At 54.9% G+C, this 24,421-nt stretch overlaps 3 protein-coding genes across 18 annotated transcripts in view; 1 reads left to right on the plus strand and 2 right to left on the minus strand.

Annotated features, from left to right (window-relative positions):
• Nucleotides 1-726: 726 nt before the first annotated feature.
• On the minus strand, nucleotides 727-16,612 carry PPP1R13L (protein phosphatase 1 regulatory subunit 13 like). 4 transcript variants are annotated; one of them, XR_011248425.1, is made up of 13 exons: nucleotides 15,156-15,262; nucleotides 10,662-10,742; nucleotides 10,418-10,563; nucleotides 9,565-10,069; nucleotides 9,360-9,458; nucleotides 9,194-9,285; nucleotides 8,432-8,900; nucleotides 6,809-7,257; nucleotides 4,490-4,621; nucleotides 4,268-4,401; nucleotides 3,922-4,176; nucleotides 2,190-2,389; nucleotides 727-1,326 (listed from the first exon to the last, which is right to left on the minus strand). XR_011248425.1 is itself a non-coding variant. In XM_069549160.1 (13 exons), the coding sequence occupies exons 2-13, from the start codon at nucleotides 10,714-10,716 to the stop codon at nucleotides 1,288-1,290; spliced, it is 2,487 nt and encodes an 828-aa protein (XP_069405261.1). In that variant the 5' UTR covers nucleotides 10,717-10,742; nucleotides 16,525-16,612; the 3' UTR covers nucleotides 727-1,287. The 4 variants fall into 4 exon arrangements, 2 of the variants coding, with proteins under 2 accessions (XP_069405261.1, XP_069405262.1); XR_011248426.1 differs by having other exon boundaries at nucleotides 3,838-4,176; XM_069549160.1 differs by lacking the exon at nucleotides 15,156-15,262 and adding an exon at nucleotides 16,525-16,612 and having other exon boundaries at nucleotides 4,010-4,176.
• On the plus strand, nucleotides 15,794-19,476 carry POLR1G (RNA polymerase I subunit G). The gene is made up of 3 exons (XM_069549163.1): nucleotides 15,794-16,952; nucleotides 17,440-17,581; nucleotides 17,751-19,476. The coding sequence occupies exons 1-3, from the start codon at nucleotides 16,919-16,921 to the stop codon at nucleotides 19,186-19,188; spliced, it is 1,614 nt and encodes a 537-aa protein (XP_069405264.1). The 5' UTR covers nucleotides 15,794-16,918; the 3' UTR covers nucleotides 19,189-19,476.
• ERCC1 (ERCC excision repair 1, endonuclease non-catalytic subunit) overlaps nucleotides 19,310-24,421 on the minus strand; it is a 54,525-nt gene continuing 49,413 nt past the window's right edge. For all 13 annotated transcript variants that reach the window (XM_069549169.1, XM_069549171.1, XM_069549172.1 and 10 more), the window contains 4 exons: nucleotides 21,302-21,401; nucleotides 20,007-20,078; nucleotides 19,707-19,775; nucleotides 19,310-19,418 (listed from right to left, as the gene is read on the minus strand). In XM_069549169.1, the coding sequence (XP_069405270.1) occupies nucleotides 19,365-19,418; nucleotides 19,707-19,775; nucleotides 20,007-20,078; nucleotides 21,302-21,401 (295 nt within the window). In that variant the 3' untranslated portion in view covers nucleotides 19,310-19,364. The remainder of the gene's footprint in view (nucleotides 19,419-19,706; nucleotides 19,776-20,006; nucleotides 20,079-21,301; nucleotides 21,402-24,421) is intronic.

Raw genomic sequence — 24,421 nt, forward strand, 5'->3', positions numbered from 1 at the left:
CAACCCACTCCAGTATTCTTGCCTGGAGCATTCCATGGACAGAGAAGCCTGGCGGGCTACAGTCCATGGGGTCGCAGAGTCCCACATGACTGAGCGACTAACACTTTCACTACTTTCTCTTCCATGTCTTTAAGCTTAAGTGTCAGCGCTCAGTCCTGCCCAACTCTATGGGACCATGAGATCCCATAGAGAGAGATCCCAATCTGTCCATGAGATTTTCCAAGCAAGGACACTGGAGTGGGTTGCCATTTCCTTCTCCAGGGGATCTTCCCAACCCAGGGCTCAAACCCAGGTTTCCCGCACTACAGGCAGATTCTTTACCGACTGAGCTACAAGGGAAGTCCAGTTTAAAGATGCTAAGAAAGAAGCAGCCAGGAATTTACCTGGTAGTCCAGAGGTTGAGACTCTGCGCTTCCACTTGCAGAGGTGTGGTGCAGTCCAAAAAAAAAAAAAAGAAAAAGGATAGTTGAAAGAGGGAGGATTGGATTCACACAAGAGAAACCTCTTCCAACTGCTGCTGCTGCTGCTGCTGCTGCTAAGTCGCTTCAGTCGTGTCCAACTCCGTGCGACCCCAGAGACAGCAGCCCACCAGGCTCCCCTGTCCCTGCGTTGGAGAAGGAAATGGCAACCCTTCCAAAGGGACTACTTTAATACTGGTTTACCAAACATATTAACAATGACAAGCGCTTATTAAGTCAGGATGGAATTCAAAGAGAAGGAAGTCAATTTCTGTGCAAACTACCTTTATTTAAAAAGGAAAATTCCCCGTTTTGTTGTCACACCAGCGCTATGTGAAGGCACTCGATTGGGGAGAGATAGAGCAGAGATGCTGATAGAGACAAAGACGCCCACGCCTCACCTGGCCCCTGAAGGCTGCTGGTAGATCAGGGGCGCAGGTGACTCCCGGAGTAATCCAGTGGCGGTGACCCACTCCAGGCTCTGCTGGGATGGTGGGTTAGCTTGCTTTGGGGGCACGGGGGGGGGGGGGGGGGTTGGCAGTGGAAATAGGAGGCACTTCGGATGGGACCTGATTTGGCAAATGGGGGATCTCTCTTGCCCCCGATGATATTCCCAGCCCCACCACGACCTCCCACAGCTAAGGCAGGTTTCTACGTTTAAGGCTGGGGTTCTCGTTTTCCCCAGGGTTTCCAGAGAGCTGTTGGCAAGGACCCCACCGCTGCAAGGGCTTGGGGGTGCAGAGAGATGCAGCGGGAAGGGAGGAGGAGGTCTGGAGCGAAGGCAGCTGATGCTTCATCCTGTCTCCCTTGGAAACGTCCTTCTCTCCAGCTACACCTTACTCTTCTGAGGTTTCACCCTGGGGAAGAGCTGAGGGAAGACAGGCTCTTCAGACGCCGGGAGCTCCCACCCTTTGGCTTCACCCCAAATGTAACACAGTCACCTAATCCACTCCCCAAACACGTGGACCGTCTCCATCCTCCCATCCCTTCCTCACGGACCCTCTCAGCATCTCGCAGACCACACAGGAATCCCCCAGCAAGCACCAGATGGAGCCTTCCAGTTGGCAGCGGGCTGGATGAAATGGAGACTTCCCCGTCGTAAAAGAGACGTAAAAGAGACGTCCGCCTCTCCGGCCCACCATGGCCGTCTGATTGGGACCCACCTGCCACCTATGCCCTAATTAAAGGTATCTTCTTGTCTCCCAGGAAAGTCGTGAGATCTTCCTGGTCTCCTCCCCTTATCTAGCAGACTCTCCCTCAATCCTACCGCGATTATATTAATTGATTCTTCCTTACCCTGCCCAGGGCAGTGTAACAAAAAGTTTCCATGCCGGTAATACACAATAAGTGCCCCCACCACCAAACTGGGATTCTTCATACTCCTCTTGGCTAAAATACATTCTTCTTTACCTCTCCATGAATATAATCAGGAATAATAAAAATATTTGCTTGAGCAGAAACCAATCACATAATCGGGAAAAGAATACCAGTGAGTACCCCTCCGCAGTACCACCAGCAAGGGGTTCTTCCTCTTCTAAGAAGGGATTTCCCTTACCTGCCCTGTTAGTATACTGGTCTCTCCCTCACCTCCCCACGACAGATAATGGACTCTTCTGACCGCCCCTCCACCCCAGTATAAAGGGCTGTCTCTCTTGCCCTTCTCCCCGCTCGTGGGATCAGCCCTTTCCTGAAACAGCCGTCAGGAAACCCGCACATTTCTTCTGGGCTCACCCCGAAGTAGTTCCGGGGCACGTAGCCCTCCTGGCCGCGCAGCGTGGCCCACCACCAGTCCGTCTCTTCTAGTCCGTCCCTCCGCAGCACGGTGACCGAATCGCCCTCTCGGAAGGACAGCTCGTCCCCAAACTCCGCGCTGTAGTCCCAGAGGGCGTACACCACCCCGTTGTACATCAGCCCCATGCTCTGCTCCACGTCTGAAACAGGAAACCGCAGGGATTGTCAGCGCCCGGTCCGGGGCGGGCCAGGAACACTCAGGGTCGGAGCCTGAGATCCGACACCAGCCCCATCTTGGGGAATGAGCTCCTATTAAAGTTGTGTGTGTAGCGCTGTCTGGAGGGGGGCACCTGAGCTGCATTCAGCTGCTGGGACTGGGAGTCTCTAATGGGGTGCATCAGGCCTGGCCACGAACCCCCAGGGAAAGGTCGGTGTCTCCATTTCCTCTTATACCTGGTTAAGTTCCTGGACCACTCCTAGAAGTGTAATTGTCTGCAGCCCTCCCCACCCCAACCGCCCCCCACTTAAGAGCTTCAGTCTCCATAGAGGACTCAAGCAGTCCTTCCAAGGGTACAGCCCTACTCCTCCCCCGGAAGTGGCCCCAACACCCCCTTTCCAGATGGTGCAGTCTGCACACTTTCGACTCAAAAGATAGAGGATGTTTTCGTTTTCCAGATAGTAAAGCCCAGCCGCACCGACTCCCTTAAGTGGTAAAATGCCCAAGGATTTATCCCCTTTCTAAATGGTACAGCCCACCAGGCTCCCCCCTTAAATGGTCCAGCCCACCACGCTCCAATCTCTTCGCCCCTCCCTCCCCCTACAGGTGCGCTGTCCAATCTCTACTGCATCCTCACAAGACTCTCCGAAAAAAAAAAAAAAAAAAAAACAAGACTCTCCGAGTCCAGGCTGGTAGGACGCTACAATCCTCGTATCTCTAGGCTCCCCCGACCTATGACAAAGGGGGTCACACTCCCCCCTAACCCGGAGGTTACAGCCCTCCTCCTCTTCGGTGGAAGGTCTACTTCTCCCCCTTCATCCCCCAGTCCCGGCCTGCCGCCGCTCACCGCTAAGCAGGTGTTACAGCCCCCTGGCTCCCACCTACATTCCGCCACAGCACAGCATGCTGTCCCATAGTCCCTGCAGGCTCACCTCTTACATACGCTGTCCCACCCCTAGGTCCTACAGCCTGCCCTACTCCAACTGTGTGACGCTCCGGAGCCCACCTTAGGCTACAGTTGACCCCTTCGCTCCAGACCCTAGGCACGTCGCCATGATACTGCCTACCTAGCTTCTCCCATCACCTGTTTAGATGATATGATCCCCGCCGCCCCCCGCTCCTGGAGATACATGGTACAGTCTCGTGTCTCCCTACAGGTGGAAGAGGCCCCAAGCCCCTCCCCAGAAGCCAGGGCCCGCTCACCGGTCACCTATGTTTCACTGTATCTCCCCCAGGTAGCCCTGGGCCAGGAGACAGTATAGTTGGAGCGTCCAACTCCCCCACCCCCACAGATGGGAAGGCAGATAAAGCGGCGCAATCTCCGCAACCGCTCTCGTCACCACGGGAGTCCAGCTCGAGGGGCACAGTTGCCTTTGCCCCCCTTTCCCTTGAAGGTGGCACAATCGGCTGCGTCACACACCCTTCTCGCACCTGCCGGGTGGGAGGCCCCGTCCGCCATCCCCTCCCGCCGGCCCCTCCTCGGTGATGCTGTCACGGGTCCGTACAGCCCCTCACCTCCCCAGGCATCCTCTCGGGAGCCGCAGTCGGCTTCCTTTCCCTGCCCAGTATCTCTAGCAGCTGGGCCCCTCGCCCCGCCTCGCACCTGCCAGGTAAGTGGCGCAGTCGGCGTAACCCTCGCGGTAGGGGTCGCACTTCTCGATGGCGGTGGCGCCGTCACTGAGCGTGGTGGCGAAGATGGCCGCGCCGTGCTGCACCAGCGCCGTGCAGATGGCCGTGTCGTTGCACGACGCCGCGCAGTGCAGCGGGGTCCTAGGCGTGGGAGGCGGGCATGAGCGGCCGCTCGGGACGCCCCCAGCGCCGTCCCCGCCCCACGCCGGCCGCGCGCGCAGTCAGGGCTCACCAGCCGTGGCTGTCCGGGGAGTTGACATTGGCCCCGGCCGCGATGAGGAAGTCCACGATGGGGTAGTTGGCGCCGCAGATGGCGTTGTGCAGGGCGGTGATGCCCTCCTCGTTGGGCTGGCTCGGGTCGTTCATCTGGAGGGGCCGGGGGACCGCGAGGCTCATTCCCGCGTCGGGCCGCCCCACCCCGCCAGCCCTGCTCTCCCGCACTCGCGGCACTCACCTCCTTCACCGCCTGCTGCACCACCTCCAGCTCCCCGGTCAGTGCGGCGTCCAGAAGCAGCACCAGCGGGTTGAGGCGCGCACGGCGGACCTTGCGCGGGGACCCGGCCTTCCGCAACACCGAGCGCATCTCCTGGGGGACAGGGCGGGGATGCTTCAGTGGCTTGGGGGGCGGGTCGCTAATATACCCATTCCTTGGAGGGGGAAACAGAGGCTTGGGAACCCGGTGACCGCTCCAGGTCATCCATCTAGACAGGGCTGGCTGGAATTGGAACCCAGAAAGGTACAGAGCCTGAGTCTAGAGGGCCATGGGGAGGAGGGTGCCTCAGTTCTAGTCGTCTCTGGTTCCCTACAACACTCAGGGAATCCAGAGATTTTGCAGTCTAGGGGCTTGCGAGGAGGCCCGGAGACCATCAGGTTGATGACTATGGAAGCCAGACATTCAATTCATAGTTTCATTTCATTTAGATAATAAACATGTTTCCAGGTGTTCATTTTAGATGTTTGAAATTTGAATATTTGTCATACTGTTCCTTCTGCTTTCCTATTTTTTATTTTCAAGTGTTCTCCTACAAAATTCATTTATTCTGAGCACAAAGCATTTGTGACTCCAGCATTTGCTAACAATGATTTCAGGATTCTGGAATCTGAAGATCCCAAGAGCCACTGATTTCAAAATTCTGTTTTCAAAATTCTGTTTCCAGTATACTGAGTCCAGAAATGCTAAAGTTGTGCCATTTCAAATTGCTGGGTACCCAGGACGTTGCATTCTCAAGATTCTGTGATTGAGAACTTGAATATTTTATGGTTAGAATTTCATTCCAAAAGATTGGAAGGAAATGCTCAAAATGTTCATCGTGGTTCTGAGTGCTTGTGATTTGGGCCTCTTTATTCTATTTTATCTATTTCTTCCTAGTTACTATGTGTTCCTTTCTAGTGGAAAATGCTCACTTAAAATCTTGTCTTATATTAGTGCCCTAATCTGTGATTTTTTTTGAATCAAATAATAAGTCTTTCATTTTCAGTTTGGGGACTTCAAGAATCAATACAACCAGGGTTTGTGCAACTAATTTTTTACTTCTGCTCTTCGCATCTTCAGTGTCCTAGGATTCTGAAATTTCAGTTTTGAGTTTGTTATGCCAGGATTTAATTATTGAATGCTGTGAGTTTTCAAGTTTCTCTGTGGCCAGGACTTTGTGATTCTACTATGAGGCAATTTGACCATTTCAAGGCGTTTTTATTCTTCCATTCTTAATTCAAGATCCCGAGCCTCAGGATCTTGGCTGAGCCAACATTTCTTGGCTCCACCCTCAGGAAGGCCTAGGAATAGGCATTTTTGGGTCCACCTGGCCCCCACTTCTCTGGGGATTGTTTCCCTCCCCCTGTCTACCCATGCTGAGCAATTAAGATTATTCCATGTGACTATGCTCCCCACCCCCAGCCTAGATGCAGAAACCTGAACAAGATCAGCAGGAGACTGTCTCCCAGTCAAATGCTAACAGTAACAATAGTGGTTAACAGTTAAGTGCCAGGCACTATCCTAAGCGTTACATTAATGTATTAAATTCTCACCACAACTCTGTAGTTATTCTCATTCCCATTTTACAGATGAGGAAACTGAGGTCCAGGGAGGCTAAAGGTCTGGCCTAAGGTTGCACAGCTAATAAGTACAGTGTAGCTGGGATGTGAACCCAGGCAGCCTTGCTCTGCAGCTGGGACACTTAATCACAAAACCCACAGGCTCAGAGACCAGAGACTGGTTCTTGAAAATTTGAATGGAAGAAGCTCCAACTAGAGTCAAAGGATACCATGGCTTACACTGAGAGGTCATTTTGATTCAGGGCTGGGTGGGCCATTTCTAGCCATGGCATGGGCTTGCTGAGGTGTAAGAGGAGAGCGGATCTCCAGAGAAAGGGGACATGAGAAGCTGTGCGGCAGCTCAGGAGAGAAATGGTGACTGCCTTGATTCTAGCACGCTGTTCAGATCCTAGAATAAACCCTCTGTCCTGCCAAGACAAGTCATTTCCAGGTTGGAAGACTCTTAGATTCCTGAAGGGAAGCCCATGGCAGGGACAGGTTACTGGAGAGGAGCAGAGAAAGTCTCTATATGGTCAAGACTTCCAGATGCCCCTCCATATATGTTCTCTTTCTTTGGACCCTTGGATTAAAAACTACATTTTCCAGCCTCCCTTGCAATTGGGTTCCTGGCCAGTGGAATGTGGCAGCTGTGAGGTATGCAATTTCCAGGTTCTGTCCTAAAAGGGAAGGAACACTTCCATATGCTAAGTGATATACCCTGGGTTCCTCCTGTATTACTTACCATGCTCTGTGGCTGCTCTGGTGGGCTGCTCTGGAGAGGGGCTGAGGGTGGGATGGGAGCCGGTGGGGCTGGAGCAGGGGGCCCAGCCCTGGCCTCAGATCCCTCAGTGATGGGGGACAGCTCGGGCTCAGGGCCCCCAGGCCCACCATGACGATGGAAGAGGCGGCTGATGATCTGTTGGTATTGCTTCTTGTGGGTGGGGGGCAGGGCTACAGCCGGGCTCTGCTCCATGGAGCCCCGGCGTTTGAGGGGCCGTGGAATCTCCGCCAGCACCCGGGCCACCTCCTCCAGCTCTGGCACTGACTGTGCCTCGGGCGGCAGCGCTGGCTGCAGCCGTGTGGGACTAAGGGGCCGAGTCACAGCACCTTCGTCTGCATCGCCAACCTCCAGCACGGGCAGCCCCTCCAGCTCTGGCTCAGGTTCCAGATCAGCGGGAGGTTTGGCGAGGCCTAGAAGGAACAAGCGCCCCATCAGAGGAGGGATCCCTGGAGCCCCTCAAGATTCCCTTCACACAGCTTCCAGGACCTGCCACCAAGGACTGATTTGTTCTGCGTCCCCAGGACAGTTCTTGCTCTCTCTGGGCTGTAACTTCCTTGGGTTGTAAATAACAGACAACTATGACCTCCCCCATTCATCACACACTTAAGCTTGTGCCTTGTGCTTTCTCCATGCCTGTCTTACTGAATTCTCACCACTAGCTTGTGAAGCTGATATGACCATCATCTCATTACTATAGAAAGGGAAACTGAGTCTCAGAGAGGGCAAGTCAGTTGCCCAAAGCCACACAGCTGGAATTTGAACTCAGTTCTATCTCACTCCAGAATCTCTACTCCTACTATTATGATAGACTTGACTAAGACTCTTATCATTTCTTCTCTTAACATCTCAGGCAGACAATTGCTGGGACTAGAATCCTGGTATTTGATGGTCTCATTGCTGTTTCCTGCCTCTCGATCAGTTTCTAAAAGCAGGTTGAAATGTATAGTGCTTGTTCTCCTTGTTTTTCTTTTTATAATGGTCATTTTCTACATGATTTCATTGAATGCCCATCATAATCTATGAAGTAAGTATTATTCATCTCTCTTCACAGATGAGAAAATGAAAGCTCATATGGGTTAATTAATTTATCCTGAGTCACACAGCATGTTGATCGCAGAGAGGGGCTCAAAACCCACTCTGTTTAAATCCAAGCCCTGAGCTGGTCTCACACCAAAAACTATTAATAATTTTATTATGGCTACTATGATAGTTACTGAGGGCGTAGTATACATCAGGCCCTATTTTAAAGTCTTTATAGGGATTATATAATCCAATACCATACCCCAGTGAGGTAGGTTCTACCACTATTCATCTTTTCCACTCAAGGAAATTGAAGTCCAAAGATGTCATGTAACTTGCCGAAAGTCACACAGCATGCAGCCAGCCAGTCTGACTCGAGTCCCTGCTTAAGCACTGCGCTATGGCTAGTTTCTGAGCAAGCCCCCAAGCTCATCTGGCCTTGTGCTCTACAGGGACAGTGTCTGGAAACAGGTATTGGGTTGTGATGGGTCCCCCAGCTGGTTTGGTCCCCAGCCATCTGTCCTCCCTTCGCCCAGCCCTCCAGAACCCCCAGCACTGACTCACCTTCACTTACAGGGGCCCAAGTCTGTTGGGGGGCTTGGGGGGCTGGGGCAGGGGCTTGTGGCTGAGGCTGGGGTTGTAGTTGCGGCTGGGGCTGTGGGGGCAGCTGGGGCTGTGGTTGGGGCTGGGGCTGGGGGGGTGCCTGGGGCTGGGGAGGCATCTTAGGTGGGGGAGCTCGAGAGAAGATGGAGGAGCTCGGGAGCATGGCCCTGCTGGCTCCATGCTCCCAAAAATCATTCTGCAGCTTGAATACCACGCTGAGGGGGATGGGGCGCTGGCGGGGGGCACTGCGGGGCTGCGGGCTGGAAGGAGGCATGGGGATGCGACTGACAGGCTGCCAGCTTCGGGGCAAAGTGCCTGACAGCCCCGTGGAGCCCAGTGATCGGCGGTAGCTGCCCACATCAGAACGCCTGTCGTTGGCCAGAGGGGAGACCTTGTAATTGCGGGGCAGAGTGGCGCTGGTGAAGTTGTCCTGGGGGAGAAAGAGGGAAGGAAGGAAGATAGAAAGGGCTCAGGTGGGAGGGCGATAGGCTTAAGGGGACGAAAGACAGGAGTGGAGGAAAGGACGAGGGAGGTCATGGCGAAAGGCAAGAAGGGAGAGAAGGAGCGGAGGGCAGAGGAGAGAGGGAAAGAAAAGAGGGTCGGGGAGGGGGCGGAAATCCAGGATAAAGCCAGGGAAGGGTATGGAAACTGCGGGAGCAGCCAGAAAGGGGAGACTAGTCCTGACCCCACAAAACCCCTCCCCAAGTTTCTCTGGCTGCTCACCTTGCCGGTGGCCCCCAGCCCATCCAGGCTGCTCTCTCTCCAGGGTAACAGCTGCAGGCCTGGCGAAGCAGGCCGCGGGAAGACATCCAGACCTGTGAGGCGAGAATCATTAGCGTCTGGGGGATGCCTCTCCGGCTCCCCCACCCTCTGGCCTTCCATCACTCACGTTCATAGCTCGCAGTTTGCGAGGGCTTCTTCTCATAAGCCACGTCCAGGTCGGACTCGTTCCAGGCTTTGGGGGGCCGCCGGCGCAGCGTTAGGTCGTCTGGGGGAGAAGTTGCTCATGAGGATCTCGGGTGGGAGTAGGGGAAGAGAGGCTGGTCCCGGGCTCTGTACCCCTCGCACCCGCCAAGTAGAGCCCCGCGGTTCACCTTGAGCGCGCAGAGGCGGGGCGAAGGCGCTGCCGCCTGAGCCCAGCAGAGGGCTCCCAAAGGCAGCCGGCGCGTCGTAAGCTGTGGTCCCGGGGCGAGGCGAGGGCCCGCGCTCCGGGAAGAAGGCCTGGGGCCCTTCCGCCAGGGGGCTGCCACGCGGGGAGCCGGCGCGGCCCAAGAAGTCAAAGGGCGTGGGGGGACCCTGCTGTCGGAGCGAGCCGGGTCGAGGGGAGGGCGCCCGGCCGTGGGGGCTGCCTGCGCCATCGAAGGCGCGGGGCCGGGGCGAGGGCGAGCGGTCTAAGCTGCCGTAGGCGTCTGGTTGCAGGTAGAGCTGGGTGCGCGGTGATGAAGGCCGGCCCTTCGTGGATAGCGAGCTATAGGGGAGCAGAGCTGGCGCGCTCTCCGAGCGTCCGAATGGGGCGTCTGCGCCGTCGGTGGTCGCCTTCCGGGAGGGCCCGCGGCTGCCCAAGGGCTCAGGGACCGGGCTGGTGCTGTACCGGGGCAGCTGTGGGGACATTGTGGGGTCAAAGGAGACGTTAGTAGAGGGTTGGTAAGTCAATCGATAGCGGTGATCGAGAGCCAACCCTGGAGAGGTAGGCGGGGCTGGTGATTCAGGCCTAGGGAGCCCTGCCGTCGGGGCTGGGGCCAGCACACACAGTGCCTTTGTGCCGCTTAGAAAAAAACCCCTTTTCTTTCGAGGGTCCTGACAGACGTCCACTTCCACTGGCTCCCTTTATCAGATACCCTTAAACAGCCCACCGCCTGCCCCAGGAGACAGGCTTGCCTGAACTCCTGGCCAAAAGAAGCTGACTTTTCTGGGGGCCAGGGTGGGGACCAGGACCCGCGGGCTCACCCTAGCCGGCGCTGCGGCCTGCGAGCCAAGAGGCGCCGCGGGCGAGTCCGACCACAGCGACTCCAACTGTTTGGTCAGTTCGTCCACCTTGGCCGCCGCCGTGTCCAGCTCCATCTGCTTCAGGTCCATGTGCTTCATGGCTAGAGCTGGGCGGGCGGGAGTGGCAGTGAAGACCGGGACCGTGGGCCCCGCCCCGCCCCCGAGGGCCGCGCCCCGACAAGCCCTGCCCCCTACCCCAGCTCACACTGGAATTTCAGGTCCAGAATGTCCCCCGAACTCTGGAACGCCTCGCTGTCCATGGTGCCGGCCGGCCGGAGCGGGGCGCCTGCGTTTGGGGAGGCAGGGGCCGGGGAGAGTCTGCTCAGGGCCCGCCTACAGGGAACCTGGGGCCCTAAGGAGCACGAGGGTGCCTTTACACTCCTAGTTCCTTCCACTGGACGTTCTATGCCTCTCCATCGCCCCTTCTGGGAACTTTGCCAACTCCTGCAAAACCCTCTGGCTCAGGACAATTCACTCTCTTTATGTGACTCCTTGTTCATCTCTGTCACAGCCTTAGAAAAACTGGATCATTCCTTCAACCATTATCCACTGACCACCTACTATGTGCCAGGCATTATAGTGAACAGAGGTTGCAATAATAATAACTATCAATTACTGAATGGCTACTAGGGACCAAGAGACACTGCTAGATGCTGGGGATCTTTTTAAAAATAATGATGGCATTGCCTTCTATATGTGCCTACTATGTACCAACTCAATGGACATGAGTTTAAGCAAACTCCGGGAGATGGTGAAGGACAGGGAAGCCTGGGGTGCTGCAATCCATGGGGTCGCAAAGAGACATGACTGAGCAACTAACAACAACATTATGTGCCAGGACCTTTGCTAGTTGCCTGAGGGTTTAATGAAATAAAGCAACAACTATTTATTGAGAGGTCACTGTCACCTAGAATTGGACCAAGTGCTTTACACCCAATACCTTATCCCAAGATCAAAACTTCCATAGCAGGCATGAAAGTGAGGCTCAGAAACATACATTTCAGATCACGCTGCAAGAAGTCAGCATACTGTTTCACATCTGAACCTAACCTGACATTCTGGGTCATTTCCATCAGTCTGGAGAGGCTCCAGAGGACAGGGACCACTCAGCTTCCTCTCCCGAGTCCCCGCCCAGAGCAGACTCAGCGTGTTCACACGGGCCCAGCGTCAACAGAAGAACTGGGAGGTGACCAGGGGCCACTGAAGTCACCAACCCAGTGGGAAGGAGCCAGGCCCCCAGGAACCAGTTGGGCCAGCACCACCCCCATCTCCATGGTAACCGCCACGCCCGCCAAGTCTGCCACCTCCCGGCTGCACCAACCGGCTGCTTAGCTTTGATTTAGGGTGCAGGCGTGGGCAGCAGGGCGGGCTGGGGCATGCTGATTCTGGCTTCAGTCTGGGAAGCCTCGGAACAAAACCTGTTGGGGCTGGTGGCTCATTTGCGTGTGTTAGGAGTGTGTGACCTTGGACTCGGAGTCCCCTCCACTCCTTGGGCCTCAGTTTCCCCCAACTGTGAAAGGAGGAAGCAAATCAGCTATTCTAAGAGGTCTCCTTAACCCATCAGAGCCCTAGATTCTGCAATTATAAGGATCTTGAGGTTGTAACTAAATTCCTACAGAGCCTAAAACCCTCCGCTTGAGAAGTCTATGGTTTGAAAGTTCTGAGTTCGAGTCTATCTTTGGAACATTCTAGAATCCTCCACTTTGCCTAGCCTAGATTTCTCTGTCTTCCTGCACCAAGTTCTACCTATTCCAGGATCCCAAAGTCCTAGAAGTCCAGGTGAACATCTGGTTTAGTGGAGCTGCTGAAAGTACAGTTAAGAATTCAAACCTGGCAGCACCACTGTCCCACTTGACCAGATAGCCTCAGTTTCCTGATCTGTAAAATTAGAATCAATAGCAGTTCATTTCAGAGGACTGTTGTGAGGATCCAACTGGCCAGAAAGTGCAAGAGGAATTAAGGTTCCGCGAATTGAGGCCTCAAAAAGTAGAGACTATAGGAACCAAAACTCAGCATCTTTTAGAATCTTAGAGATACATAGGAAACACTCTGTTAAAATATAAAAACGAACGATCTATGCTACCTCCAGGGCCAGCATTCTGGTAGCGAGTGGTTCTTTGGGGGAGTTTCTGATTCTCAAATTCTAAGACACATCCCACGCTGATATCCTCTGGGTCTAAGGAAATGCCAGGGCTGGGAGTGGAGCCGTCCCGGGACAGACGCGGCCGGAGGGGTCGTCGGGGCCGCCAGGGGGCGCTCCAGGTCATGGCACGACCCCAGCTGAGAGCAGACCTCGCCTGAGCTCAGACACCGGGAATGCGCGGCGGGCCCAGGCAGGTGCAGCATCTCCCGCGGCAGGGGAGCGGGGACCGGGCGGGGCGCAAGGGTGGCGCGGGCCGCGCCTCTGCTCGCGGCCCCTGTCCTCCACCCCCAGGTCCTCTCCACCGGGCGCCCCTCTCCTCCGCTCTTAGGTCTCCTTCCCCAGCATCTTCTGCACCGCAGCCAGGTTCTTTGGAATTAAAAATCAGGGGCGGAGGTGGAGGTCCTGGAGGAGGCATCCTCCGTAGGAACCGGGTCAGAATGATAGGCTGGACTGGCAATACCCACGTTGGAATCCTCCGAGACAGCCGCTGGGAGCCACCCCCCCCCCCCACCCCACCCATCCCTCCCTGGGACTTGGTTTCCTCCTCTGTGGACGTCTGTGCAACGAGCTTGGGCCTTCCCATTCTTTCAGTTATTTAGCTTCTGTGTGCCTTAGTTTCTTTAAGTGTATAAACGGGGAATCAATACCTTCACCTCAAAGAAGTGTGACATTTGAATGACATAATTTATGTAGAGTTTAGAACACTGCAGGGCACAGAGTAAAGTTCACAGGGATAAGATTCCTAATTCCCAGGCCTGGAACAGAGAGCTCAAAACCCAAAGTGACTGCTTTTCTCTGAAACGGCCCTTTCAGATCTTTCTGAGATTCTAAAAGCCCTGAGCTTTGACCCTTCCGTCTTGACTTCAGTCCTCAGATTTCAGAACCCAAACTGTGGCCTCTATGACTCAGCTTGCCCCCTCCTGTCCATATAATGGCTGTATTGTGCTAGCCCACCACCACCAATCCCATCCCATCTTCTCCCCTGCGTTCCTGAGTGCTGGCCATCTCTAGTTCTGGCCCATTCCAGGGCATAGGAATCCCTGGAAGATTCCAGACAGAAGGTGGCGAGAGCTGAAGGTATCGCCTTCACTCCAGCCTCAGTTTCCCCAATGGACCAAAGAGAAGTTATTCCCTGGGGTGGGATCAGCAAACCCCGTGGAAGACCTTTGGGCAATTGCCAGAGACTTGTGTAGACAGTGGGAACCATCTCTCTACCTGCCAGCCCTCAGCCTGGCACGCTGTGAGCTCTGCCTTGGCAGCCACGGTTATTATTTTTAATTTCATCCCAGGCTATCAGCAAATGCCCTTCAAGCCCAGACATTAGGAAGTTCTTCCCTCTCTCACCAGAACCCCCTGGCTCCCCCACCCCCTTGTATAATCCCTTCACGTGACACATAGGGGTGGAGAGAAGGGGGAGTCTTGGGAGGGAGGTGCCGGGCGGCTGCCCTCCCCCAGCTTCAAGGACAGACACACACCTCCAGAATTAGCCTCTATCCTCCCTTATCTGCCACACTACCTCAGGTCAGACAGATGGGAGGGGAGGCGACATTTCTCACCTCAGGGTCAGGGCCAGGAGCCCTAGGAGAGAAGTCAGTCAGAAAATCCGGTGGGAGGGGATGGAATCCTGACGCCCAAGAGAGCTGTGTGGAAGGGGGAGGGCAAATCCTGACCCCCAACGCTGCTGCCACTATGACCTCTATGACTCAGCTTACCCCCTCTTCTCTGTATAATGGCTGTATTGTGTCCAGCCTTGCAAGGCCCCCCTCAACCCCACCCCACCTTCTGGAATTCTGCCCTGGATTCTAGAACCCTCTTTGCAAATCCCAGATATTTCCCACCTTCAAGGGGTAATAGGAGGTTCCCCGCCCCCGCCAGGGGGCGCCCTGGGGCGGAGGTCCCTCCTCTGGTTAGGCAGGTCTGACGCCCCGGCTAATGACATGTTGGGGATCGTGCAGCGGCACAGACAAGGTTGGAGACCTGCCCTAGTCCTCCCCACCCCAACCCCGGTCCCCACCCCAGAGCCAGAAAGAGGGGGGAACGCCGGGGCACAGTCTTCAGAGGGACCGAGGGTGTTAGTTCTGATTCATTTCAGGAACCCAGGTTCCACTATCCCCACTCCATCCCTAATTCTGCTCCCAGACCTACCTAAAGACTCGGTCGAAAAGGCAGCTGAAGGGTGGCAGGGATGGCCGCCCATTCCAGAGCCCCAGCAGTCCAAGTCTCCCATTTCTCCCCAAGAGATCCGATATCCCAATTCTACTCAAGGATTCAGGATTCCTAGAGCTCCCAATTCGAGAGACTGAGGAGTCCCAGTTCCGAACTTCTCCCCAGAACTACGGTGTCCGCGCCCACCCGTCCAAGAACTCAGGCATTCGAGCCCCCTTTCCTTCTGCCCAGTAAAGCAAGCATCCAAGTTTTAGCCTTCTAATGTCCCTGGAGTCCTGCGCACTCCCAATTCCGCCCTGGGACTCGGCGTCCTAGCCTCTTCAGGACCCTCCCCGGGACGCGAGTCTCGGGCTCCACCAGAGCCGCTGAACCCAAGGGGGTGTAACTCACAGATCTGGGGCAGACTTTGGCACCGGGGGGCTTCCTCCGGCTCCGGCTCCGGCTGCGGGGAGCCGAGGACGGGGCGGGGCAGGCGCCGGGAACAGGTTAGACGACGTGACTCCGACCGGAGGGAGGCGGGTCTCGGACGGGAGGGGGAGTGGGGGGTCGCCTCGAGCACTTTGGGACTTGTAGTCCCGGAGGAGCGGGACCGGGTACGTTCCCATTCAAACTGACATAAAGTCCATTTCACAGACAGGAAGGGCGAGGTCGAAAAGCCAAGGGTGACCTAACTAAGTAAACAGAATTCAGACTCTCACCTCGATGTGGTTGCAAGAGACGAAATCCTGAGCCCCTGCCCCACCCCTCCAGGCTAAGTTTCCCTCTTCTTGAATGAAGATTTGGACACTACCGAAGAGGCAGAAAGTTACAGAGGCTGGGGGAGACACATATCCCGCCCCCAAGGCGATAAGAGGGCCTCGCTAAAATTAGTATCCCCTCGGGTCTCTGAGCCTCAGTCTCTCCATCGGTAAAAAGAGTGATCTTGACAGAATTTCGCAGCTACAGCTTCCAAAGTTGGAGGCTGGGACTACAACTCCCAGCAGCTTTCTTGACCGACGTCCGGCGCCACCCAGTCTCGCGTCCTCTGGGAACTGTAGTCCCGGAGCTCGCAGGGGCGGCGCCCTCCTGTCTCGCCCACGCACGGGAAACGAGATCCTGGGAAGAGGCAACCCGTCCTCTTTCCCTGAGCCTCCCTCCGCTCTGGGTAGCCGCTGGCTCGCTGAGAAGGTGGGCGCCCCAGTTCTAAAGTAGGATCCGCAATCTCGACAGAGGGGGCGGGAATCAGCGCTGACACACCGGTCAGGAATGCAGTCTGGCCACCCTGTCTAGTCACCGTCCCGCGGCTCCGCCTGTCTCCCCACGCGGCACGATTCCCGTGGGAAGGGACGTGGGCGTGTCCCCCAGATCTGCGTCCACGTGCCGCTGTTTACACGCGTCCAGGGACAGAGACGGGGCACTGATCGGGACTTATACTCATTCTCCCTTCCTCAAAGCCTTTGGAAATGCCCCCCACGCACGAGACTAAATCCTCGAGGGAATCGACCCGTTTCTGGCCCACTGTCTCTCCCCCTAGTCCGCACCCCGCCACGCGTGTCCAACTCGGGAGCCCCGAGGCTTCTTCCCGGGATCCACAGGCTCCTCCCCCTGTATTTCCCGCTCCCCTGGAGCCCCGAAAGCCCGCCCCTGGCTGGTAGTTAAAAGCCCTCATTCCTCGGCTTTCCCACTTCTCCCAGTCAAGTTCTGAACTTCCGAGGCATCTGGGCCTCCCTAGAAGGGTTTGTAACACTAAAACCACAGTCCTGACCACCTGGACCCTTACCGGTCTCTTTAAGGATTTCAGACCACTCGATCTTCCTGTCTCTTTAAGAGTTAGGGCCTATGAATGTGGCGGCCCCTTTAAGGCAACGTTGGACCAAATCATGTGTGAAAGCTGTGGGGATACCCGCCGGGACCTTGTGCGGCTCTAACCCCTCCTCACGCCCCAGACAGCGAATCAGCTGCTTTTTGGAGTAGACTTTCAGTAAAAAATGACTTTTCTCGCTTCTCGGCCGTGCCCAAGTGGAAATTCCCCCTAGTTATGCTCACAGAGAGAGCGAGCTCCGAGCGACACCTCCCGCGCTCGCATGCCGCATGGACGCTCACAGACGAGGCCACACCCCTGTGGTTCCACGTGGTCGGCGGCGGGGCCTGAGTTGCTTGGTCTACTTTGAGACATGGGTCCAGGGATGGCGGGGACCCCGTCCGGCGGTGAGTTGCTTCACGGCGGGCCTACAAGGTGCAGAGAGTTGGCTGGCGGGAGGAGAAAAGGGCGCCCTGGAGCGTTCGGACGGAAAAAAGAGACACCCTCTGAGACCGGACCATGCTTCTTACCCCAGTGGCTAAACCTGGGGGAAATCTAGAAGGGTTTTCCTGGGGAACCCAGAAATGCCTCTTCTCAGCTGCTGCTCCCGTCTCACCAAAAGAATCTGACCAAGCGGAGAGTGTATCCCCCGGGTGATGGTGGGGACGGGGAGGCATTCAGATAGAGGATATTTGAGGGTCGCGGGTGTGGGGGGGATACTGGTGGGGAGAACTAGGGTTGGGACGGCGGATATAGGCGCGCCTCTGGGGAACAGACAGGATAGAGGAAAGGCGTGGTAAGAGGATTGGGGCGCTCAAGAAGTTGAGAACAATGGACTGATAGGCGCGCCCTGGAGGACTGGACCGGCACAAATGACCATTTCCCCTTCTGCAGGTGCTGCTCGGTTTTCTTGTCCCCCCAACTTTACTGCGACGCCCCCAGCCTCAGAACACAGTCGTTTCTCTTTGGAGGCATTGACCAGCCCAGATACAGAGCTGTGGCTCATCCAGGCCCCTGTGGACTTCGCCCCAGACTGGTAAGAGGTCCCATGCCAACCCCTGGGATCATTTCTCAACCCAGTGGCTGAAGTAGGTGGGGTAAAGGGGCTTTCTTGGGGAACCCAGAAATGCTGCATCTCAACTGCTGTCCCGTGTCCCACCAAAAGAATCTGATCAAGCTTCTGCACTCCTCTTTTCAACTTTCAGCTTCAATGGACGTCTCGTGCCTCTCTCTGGCTCCCAGATTGTGAAGGGCAAGTTGGCAGGCAAGCGGCACCGCTACAGGGTTCTCAGCAGCAGTGGCCCCAGAGCTGGAGGAGAAGCAACCCTGCTGGCCCCCTCAGCGGAGGCAGGAGGGGGACTCACCTGTGCCCTGGCACCCCAGGGCAGCCTGAGGATCTTTGAGGGTCCCCAGGAATCCCTGACAGGGACTCTACTGCAGTCCATTCCTGCAAGTCCCCCACCACAGATCCCCCCTGGCCTGAGGCCCCGGTTCTGTGCCTTTGGAGGCAGCCCGCCGGTCACAGGGCCTGGGTCTGTCTTGGCCCTGAAGTCCCTGGCCTCAGGGAAGAGGAAAAAGAAGAGACACCTGCCAGAAGCCTCAGTTCCTCAGGAGGCAGTGAAGGAGCATGGGGCCCTGGAGGTGGACACAGCTTTGGGGTCCCCAGAGCTGGATGTGGGGAAGAAGAAAAAAAAGCACCAGCTGAAAGAACTAGAGGTGACAGAGCCACTGGCAACAGAGCCCGTCGCTGAGACGTTGGAGCCTCCGGGAGCACTGTCCCCATCCACCACCAAGAAGAGCAAAAAAAAGCCCAAAGAGTTCGTAGAAATGGTCAAGCCAGAAACAGGGATGCCAGAGTCCAAAGAAGAGATGGTGGACGAGCTAGAACTCAGGGTTAAAAGGGAGCCTCTGGAAGAGACAATCCTGTCCCCCAGAAAGAAGAGGAAGAAGCAGAAGGAGCCAGGAGAGATGGAGCCGGTGGAGGGGACGACAGCGGGGTCTCAGCTGCAGGTGAAGACGGAGCCACAGGAGGAAGCCATCCCACTGCCGTCCTCTAAGAAGAAGAAAAAGGAAAAGAGGCACAAAGGGGTGAGGGAGCCAGGGATGGAGGCTACAGAGCCAGAGGTGAAGCCTCTGGAGCTCGCAGGGGAGGTGATGGAGCCTGAACTGCCACCTGATGTGCAGCCACAGGCTGAGGCAGCTCTGGGATCCCCCAAAAAGAGAAGGAAGAAAGAAAAACAGCAAAATGTGAGGATGGAGCCAGGGACAGAGGTGGTGGAGCCACAGGCAGAGGGGATGGAGCCCGAGCTGCCAGGTGCTGCTGAGCCTCAGGCAGCTCTAGCATCCACCAAGAAGAAGAAGAAGAAAGAAAGAGGGCACCTAGCGACTGAGCCCGGGACTGAGATGACTAACCCCCAAGGCGAGATGATGGAGCCTGAGCTGCCAGAGGAGGGGCAGCCTGAGGCCAGGGCAGATCCAGCATCCACTAAGAAGAGGAAAAAGCAGGGCCAGAAAAGCCAGGTGCCCGAGACAGCACCCCAGGAGGCGATGCCAGAGCCCCCGCTGAATCCCGAGTCTGGGCAGGCTGCTCCCACGGGACAGGAGAGGAAGCGGAAGAAGAAGTCGCAGCAGGATCCCATGTAAGCGTCCACCGGGGAAACCGATGACTGCAGCGCAAACAAGCTGAAGGTGGCCGCCTGGGCCATCAGAAAGCGAGAGCAGAGAGCCCCCTCCCACTGACTACACCAGCACGCCAGCCAGAGCCTGCGCCAGAAAAAAGTGCTTTATTATTACACCAAGGACCTCCTTGGCATCTGGGGTCAGTGGGGCACTTTCAAGAAGGGCTCGTGGAAGACATCAAACAGCCTTCGGGCCTGGAGAGGCGGGGAGGAAGAAAAGGAACTGGTCATTAAATGAGCCATTTGTTTGATACATTGGAGTGGGCTTCTGGTTCTTTTTCTCCTCACTTGGAGGGGACATTGTGGGGGCGAGCAGAGAAGTGGTCAGATCTAGATTCTATCCCAGACTGGCTATGTGAGGTTGGGCTGGTTCCCACCCTCTCTGGGCCTTCTGAAACCTCAGAACTTTGGAATCTGCGGTCCCATTTCTTTGGGGCTCCCTCCTGCCCTTAGCCCCTCAAGCCCATTTCCCCAGGCTCTTACCTTCTGGGGTCCCAGACCTGGGCACAAGGACAGATCTTCCCGGGATGCAGCTATGAGCTGTTCCAGAGACTGAGGAAGGTAGAAGCGAATGGTCAGGGGAGGTAAACCCCAAACCTCCCCTGCCCCCAGCTGCTCGATGGGTGTACAATATTCCTGGAGGGCAGGGAGATCCTGCAGGAGGTGGGGGAGGCAAGAAGGATGGGGAGGGGGCACTAGGAGGTAGAAGGAAATAGGTGGGCAGCTTCCTCGAAAAGCAAAGCAGGTAGAAATGTCAGTCGGCGCATGGGAATTGTTCCTCACCCCAAAAGTAGTCAGGAGGGTCTGACTGTCCGTTTTGTTGACTGACTTGACGGTGGTCAGACATTCAGTCACCTGGAGGGAAAGGAGAGGGGGGCAGAGGTGGGAGAAGAAAGGAAACCAAGACTGAGCCTCTGAGGGCGGCACTGGGCCACTGCTGTGTCCCTAGACTGCTCTGCATGCAGGAAGCGTTCAGGAATGCTTTGGGGGTGTGTTTTTTGATTACGTGTTTTGATGATTAAAAGGTCATCTCAGTGATCCCCAACTAGCTGAGAGGGTGCTGGTCATGGGATGAGAAGATAAAAGTCATTTATCTTGAGCTGGTTCTGCCCCAGGGAAGACTGTAGGCTCTGAAGTTGGACCCGAGTTCAACACCAGGCCCCACTGCCTTCTTCCTGTGAGACCCTGGGCATGGGAACTAACTTCTCTGGGCCTACATTTTCGAAAAATGGGGGTTTTCACAACACCCTGCACAAGGGTGGCTGGGGGCATCCTCCATTACCCTATCGTTGGAGCCCCAATTCAGTTCATTCAGCAAATATTCTCTGAGTACTCCCTGAGTGTTTGGTGGTGCTGGGGACACGGCAGGTCCGAGACAGCCCCAGCCCTGCCCTCCTGGAGCTCCTAGTCCACTGTGAGAGGGAGATCAGTTCCAGACACAGTGACCCAGATGGGCAGGGCTGAGGGAGCCCAGTGGGGGCACTTGACCTGACCTGGGGATCCCGGAAGACTTCCTGGAGAAGGAAACATTGGAGCTGAGATAAGGGAAAGACCAGATCAGGCAACTAATCAACAGAAGAACAGGAATGGACACAGAAGTGACATAATGAGGAGGTAGGGGGTAGATGGGGCTGCTGGGTCAAACAGGCAGGACCTTGGAGAGAGTGGTGGGGGCACTGGGAACCATGGGAGGGTTTGGGTGTTTGCTTATTTGTTTAATATTTACTTATTTGGCTATGCCAAGTGTTAGTTGTGGCGCGCAGGAGGTTTAGTTGTGGCTCTAAAACTCTTAGTTGTGGCATGTGGGATCTAGTTCCCCGACCAGGGATCAAACCCAGGCCCCCTGCATTGGAGCTTGGAGGCTTAGCCACTGGACCAGCAGGGAAGTCCCCACCCAAGGGTTTTGAGCTGAAGAAAGCAGGCTTAGGAAGACCCTGCTAGCTGCTGTTGGGGCAGAAGTGACTGGAAGCTGAGGGTGTGGTTGAGGGGGGAGAGGTGTGACTTGAGATCAGGATTGCAGCTCAGACCCCCAGAAGGAGGTAGGGGGAGGCCCAGGCAGGGAGGGGAAGGTGCCTCACCCGGGAAACGAAGTCCTGCTCCAGCTTCTCCATCAGGAGATCGGCCGGCTTCTGCTCGTAGGCCTTGTAAGTCTCCAGGTACCGTCCGGCCTCCTCGGGGCTGGGGTGAGAGACATTCGGGTCAGGGGAAGAGGGCAGGGGGGTCATGTTTTACATTAATTTCATTTGCTGATGCTAGAATTCCAAACTTTTAATATAGAGAAATGAATGTTCTTAACCTTGCCTAAATGCCCCCTGGCGGTAACCCCTGCTGGGCAGGCACATCTTGACAGGTCTTTTCTAAGACATGTGGCTAAGGGCCATAGCTTGAGAGCCTGACCAGTGGGGTTCAGGCCCCACTTCCCACCTGAGTTACCCTGGGCCAACAATTTTCATCTCTCTGGGCCTTGGTTGCCTCACCTGTCAAGTGGGGTGGATGCTAAGTTCTAAGTGTTAGTCGCTCAGTCATGTCCGACTCTTTCCAACCCTATGGACTGTAGCCCGCTAGTCTCCTGTGTCCATGGGATTCTCCAGGCAAGAATACTGGAGTGGGTTGCCATACCCTTCAGGGAATCTTCCCGACCCAGAGATTGAACCCCAGTCTCCTGCATTGCAGGCATATTCTTTACCAACTGAGCCACTAGGGAAGAGGAGTGGATACTAATGACAGTTAAACAAGTCCACACTCTTAAGTGCCATGCCTGGTGCTTAGAAGCGTATTTAAGAAATGTTAGCTATTCTGGGAGGGAGGTTTTATATGCAGCACACCTTCAAAAGGAAAGTTCTAGAAGCTGACTGCTGCAACTAACCTCACAGTCACCATTCATGTTTCCATTAGGCACTGGGTTTTTCTGACATGTAATTAACTGTCTCAAAAGTAGCTGAACCAACTAAATCACTAAATGGGCCTGTCTGTGTGCAGAATAGAGGAACCCAAGTTTATTCACACCAGGAAAAAGCTGGCCTTTTTCCTCAAGTGTTTGTCTTGAGGCATTTTCTTAGCCTTCAAAGTCTAGCTAGAGGACAATGTTTGTTGATTAAACACTGATTTATATTCTCAAAAGAATACTCCTTTTTACAATTCTGTGTCTTTCTGTGTGCTTTGTTGCTTTTGCTCTAGTCGCAGAGGGGGCTGTTATTGTTCTTAATCATTTGTTCAGGACAGGCTGTCTCCACTTCCTCACTTTCACTTTTGTTTCCCCAGTACAATGAGGACATTCTTCCACATCGGAAGACAGAGCTCGACCCCACTTACTTTTAAAAAACTATTTCTGTCTTTTATTTGTCTGCACCAGGTCTTAGTTGCAGCAGGTAGGATCTTCAGTTGCAGCATGTGGTATTTAGTTCCCTGACTAGTTCAGGGATCGAACCTGGGCCCCCTGCCTTGGGAACACGGAGTCTCAGCCACTGAAGCACTAGGCAAGTCCCTCGACCACATTGACTTAATGGGTCCAAAATATTCCCCAGTTTGGATATAAAGACATGGGAAATATTCCCCGTGTGCGGGCCTAGCCGCATTCCAGACACTGACCAAAGCCCTTTATCTTCAGAAGCTTCTTGAGAGATCTTGTAAGGCAGTTATTTTCAATCCGTGACAATGGAGGGGGGAAACAGACGAGTGGGGTTGAGTCACTTGCCCAAGATCACACAGCCGGGCTCCCCATACGCCACTGTGCTACTTCCCACAGTAAAGAGAGAGCAATTTTTCATACTTGCTTCTGTTTTAATATATAACTAATACATAAGCACATTTTTCTAAGCAGTCAAAAAGTATAGCGGTGACACAGCCCTAGGGAGGACACAGAATGACAAATACATGTACCCTTTGGCCTCAAAGCCCATCCCTGGGGTTGGGGGCAGTAGTGGGAGTATTGCTGTAACAGCCAAACCCTGGAGTCAGCCAAGTGTCCACCAACAGGGGGCTACAGGGAGCATGCTACACAGCAGAAAAAGAATGTGGGTTCAGACAGTGAGTAGTAAAGTGATAGCAAAGGAACTACCAAGATGTGAAAAGACGTGGAGGGGAACTTCCCTGGTGGTCCAGTGGCTAAGACTCCGAGCTCCCAATACAGGGGCCCCAGGTTCAATCCCTGATCAGGGAACTAGAGCTCACATGCAACTAAGAGTTTGCATCCTGAACTAATTATCCCCCATGCGTCAACTAAAAGAGCCTGCATGCCACAACTAAGACCCCATGTAGCCAAGGGAATTTTAAAAAAGACATGGAGAAACCTTCAAGAAGCCAGTCTGAAAAGGCTTCCATGAGCTAACAGAAAATATATACTGGTGTCTGTCCCTGTTTCTGACACAGAGCTCCAAACCCCTGTAAATTCCCAAGTGATAAGATCACCAAGGGCTTCCTCTGTTCCACAGAGGTGACCCTGGGTGGCTCCTAGATGGGGGGCTGATAACTGGAAAGCCCAAGCCAGGATTAGAAGCTTGGAATTTCCCACCCCACCCTCAATCCTCAAGGGGAGAGGGGCTGGAAATGGAGTTAATGAGTGACCATGCCTGTGTGAGAAGCCGCCATAGAATCTCAACTCTGATCCTGGGATTTCGGGAGCTCCAGGCTGGCAAACACATCCACACCGGGAGGGTGACACAGACCCAGCTCCCGGGGACAGGAGCTGCTATGCTCAGGACCCTCGCAGACCTTGCCCTGTGTACCTGTTTGTATCCTTTAGTGTATCCTGTAATGAACTGGTAAATATAAGTGTTTCCCTGAGTCCTGAGAACCGTGCTAGCAAAATAATCAAACCTGAGGAAGGGTCATTGGAGGTCTTGACCTGCAGCCACTGCTCAGAGCACAGGTGATTCCCTGGGCTTGCGACTGGCGCCTGCAGCGTGTGTGGGATGGGTAGCTCTGTGAGCCATTAACCTGCGGGATCCAAGCTTATCTCTAAGAGAGTGTCAGAACTGAGCTAAACCTGAGGAGTGGAGGAGACTCACAGGATGAAGAAGTGCGTTAAAGAGTATGACTATTTTCTGCTTTAATCCCCAGTCAAGTCTCCTGCTAACCAAACATGCAGGTGCCCGTTTCTTGACGTTTTCACCAAATTAATGGGTGAAAAATAACACCTTGTTCTTTGAAAATTGACATTTCCTGACAAGCTGTATGGCTGACAGTTTTTTCATGCCTTC

Source organism: Ovis canadensis, chromosome 14 (assembly GCF_042477335.2).
Source record: "Ovis canadensis isolate MfBH-ARS-UI-01 breed Bighorn chromosome 14, ARS-UI_OviCan_v2, whole genome shotgun sequence".
Lineage (NCBI taxonomy): Eukaryota > Metazoa > Chordata > Mammalia > Artiodactyla > Bovidae > Ovis > Ovis canadensis.

Coding starts and splice junctions, on each gene's coding strand:
- PPP1R13L (XM_069549160.1), bottom strand. CDS start 10,716: ATGGACAGCGAGGCGTTCCAGAGTTCGGGGGACATTCTGGACCTGAAA. Junction 9,286..9,359: donor GCAAACTGCGAGCTATGAAC/GTGAGTGATGGA, acceptor CTCGCCTCACAG/GTCTGGATGTCTTCCCGCGG. Junction 2,390..4,009: donor CTGCGCCACTTACCTGGCAG/GTGCGAGGCGGG, acceptor TTCCTGTTTCAG/ACGTGGAGCAGAGCATGGGG.
- POLR1G (XM_069549163.1), top strand. CDS start 16,919: ATGGGTCCAGGGATGGCGGGGACCCCGTCCGGCG. Junction 16,953..17,439: donor GGCGGGGACCCCGTCCGGCG/GTGAGTTGCTTC, acceptor CCCCTTCTGCAG/GTGCTGCTCGGTTTTCTTGT. Junction 17,582..17,750: donor GTGGACTTCGCCCCAGACTG/GTAAGAGGTCCC, acceptor TTCAACTTTCAG/CTTCAATGGACGTCTCGTGC.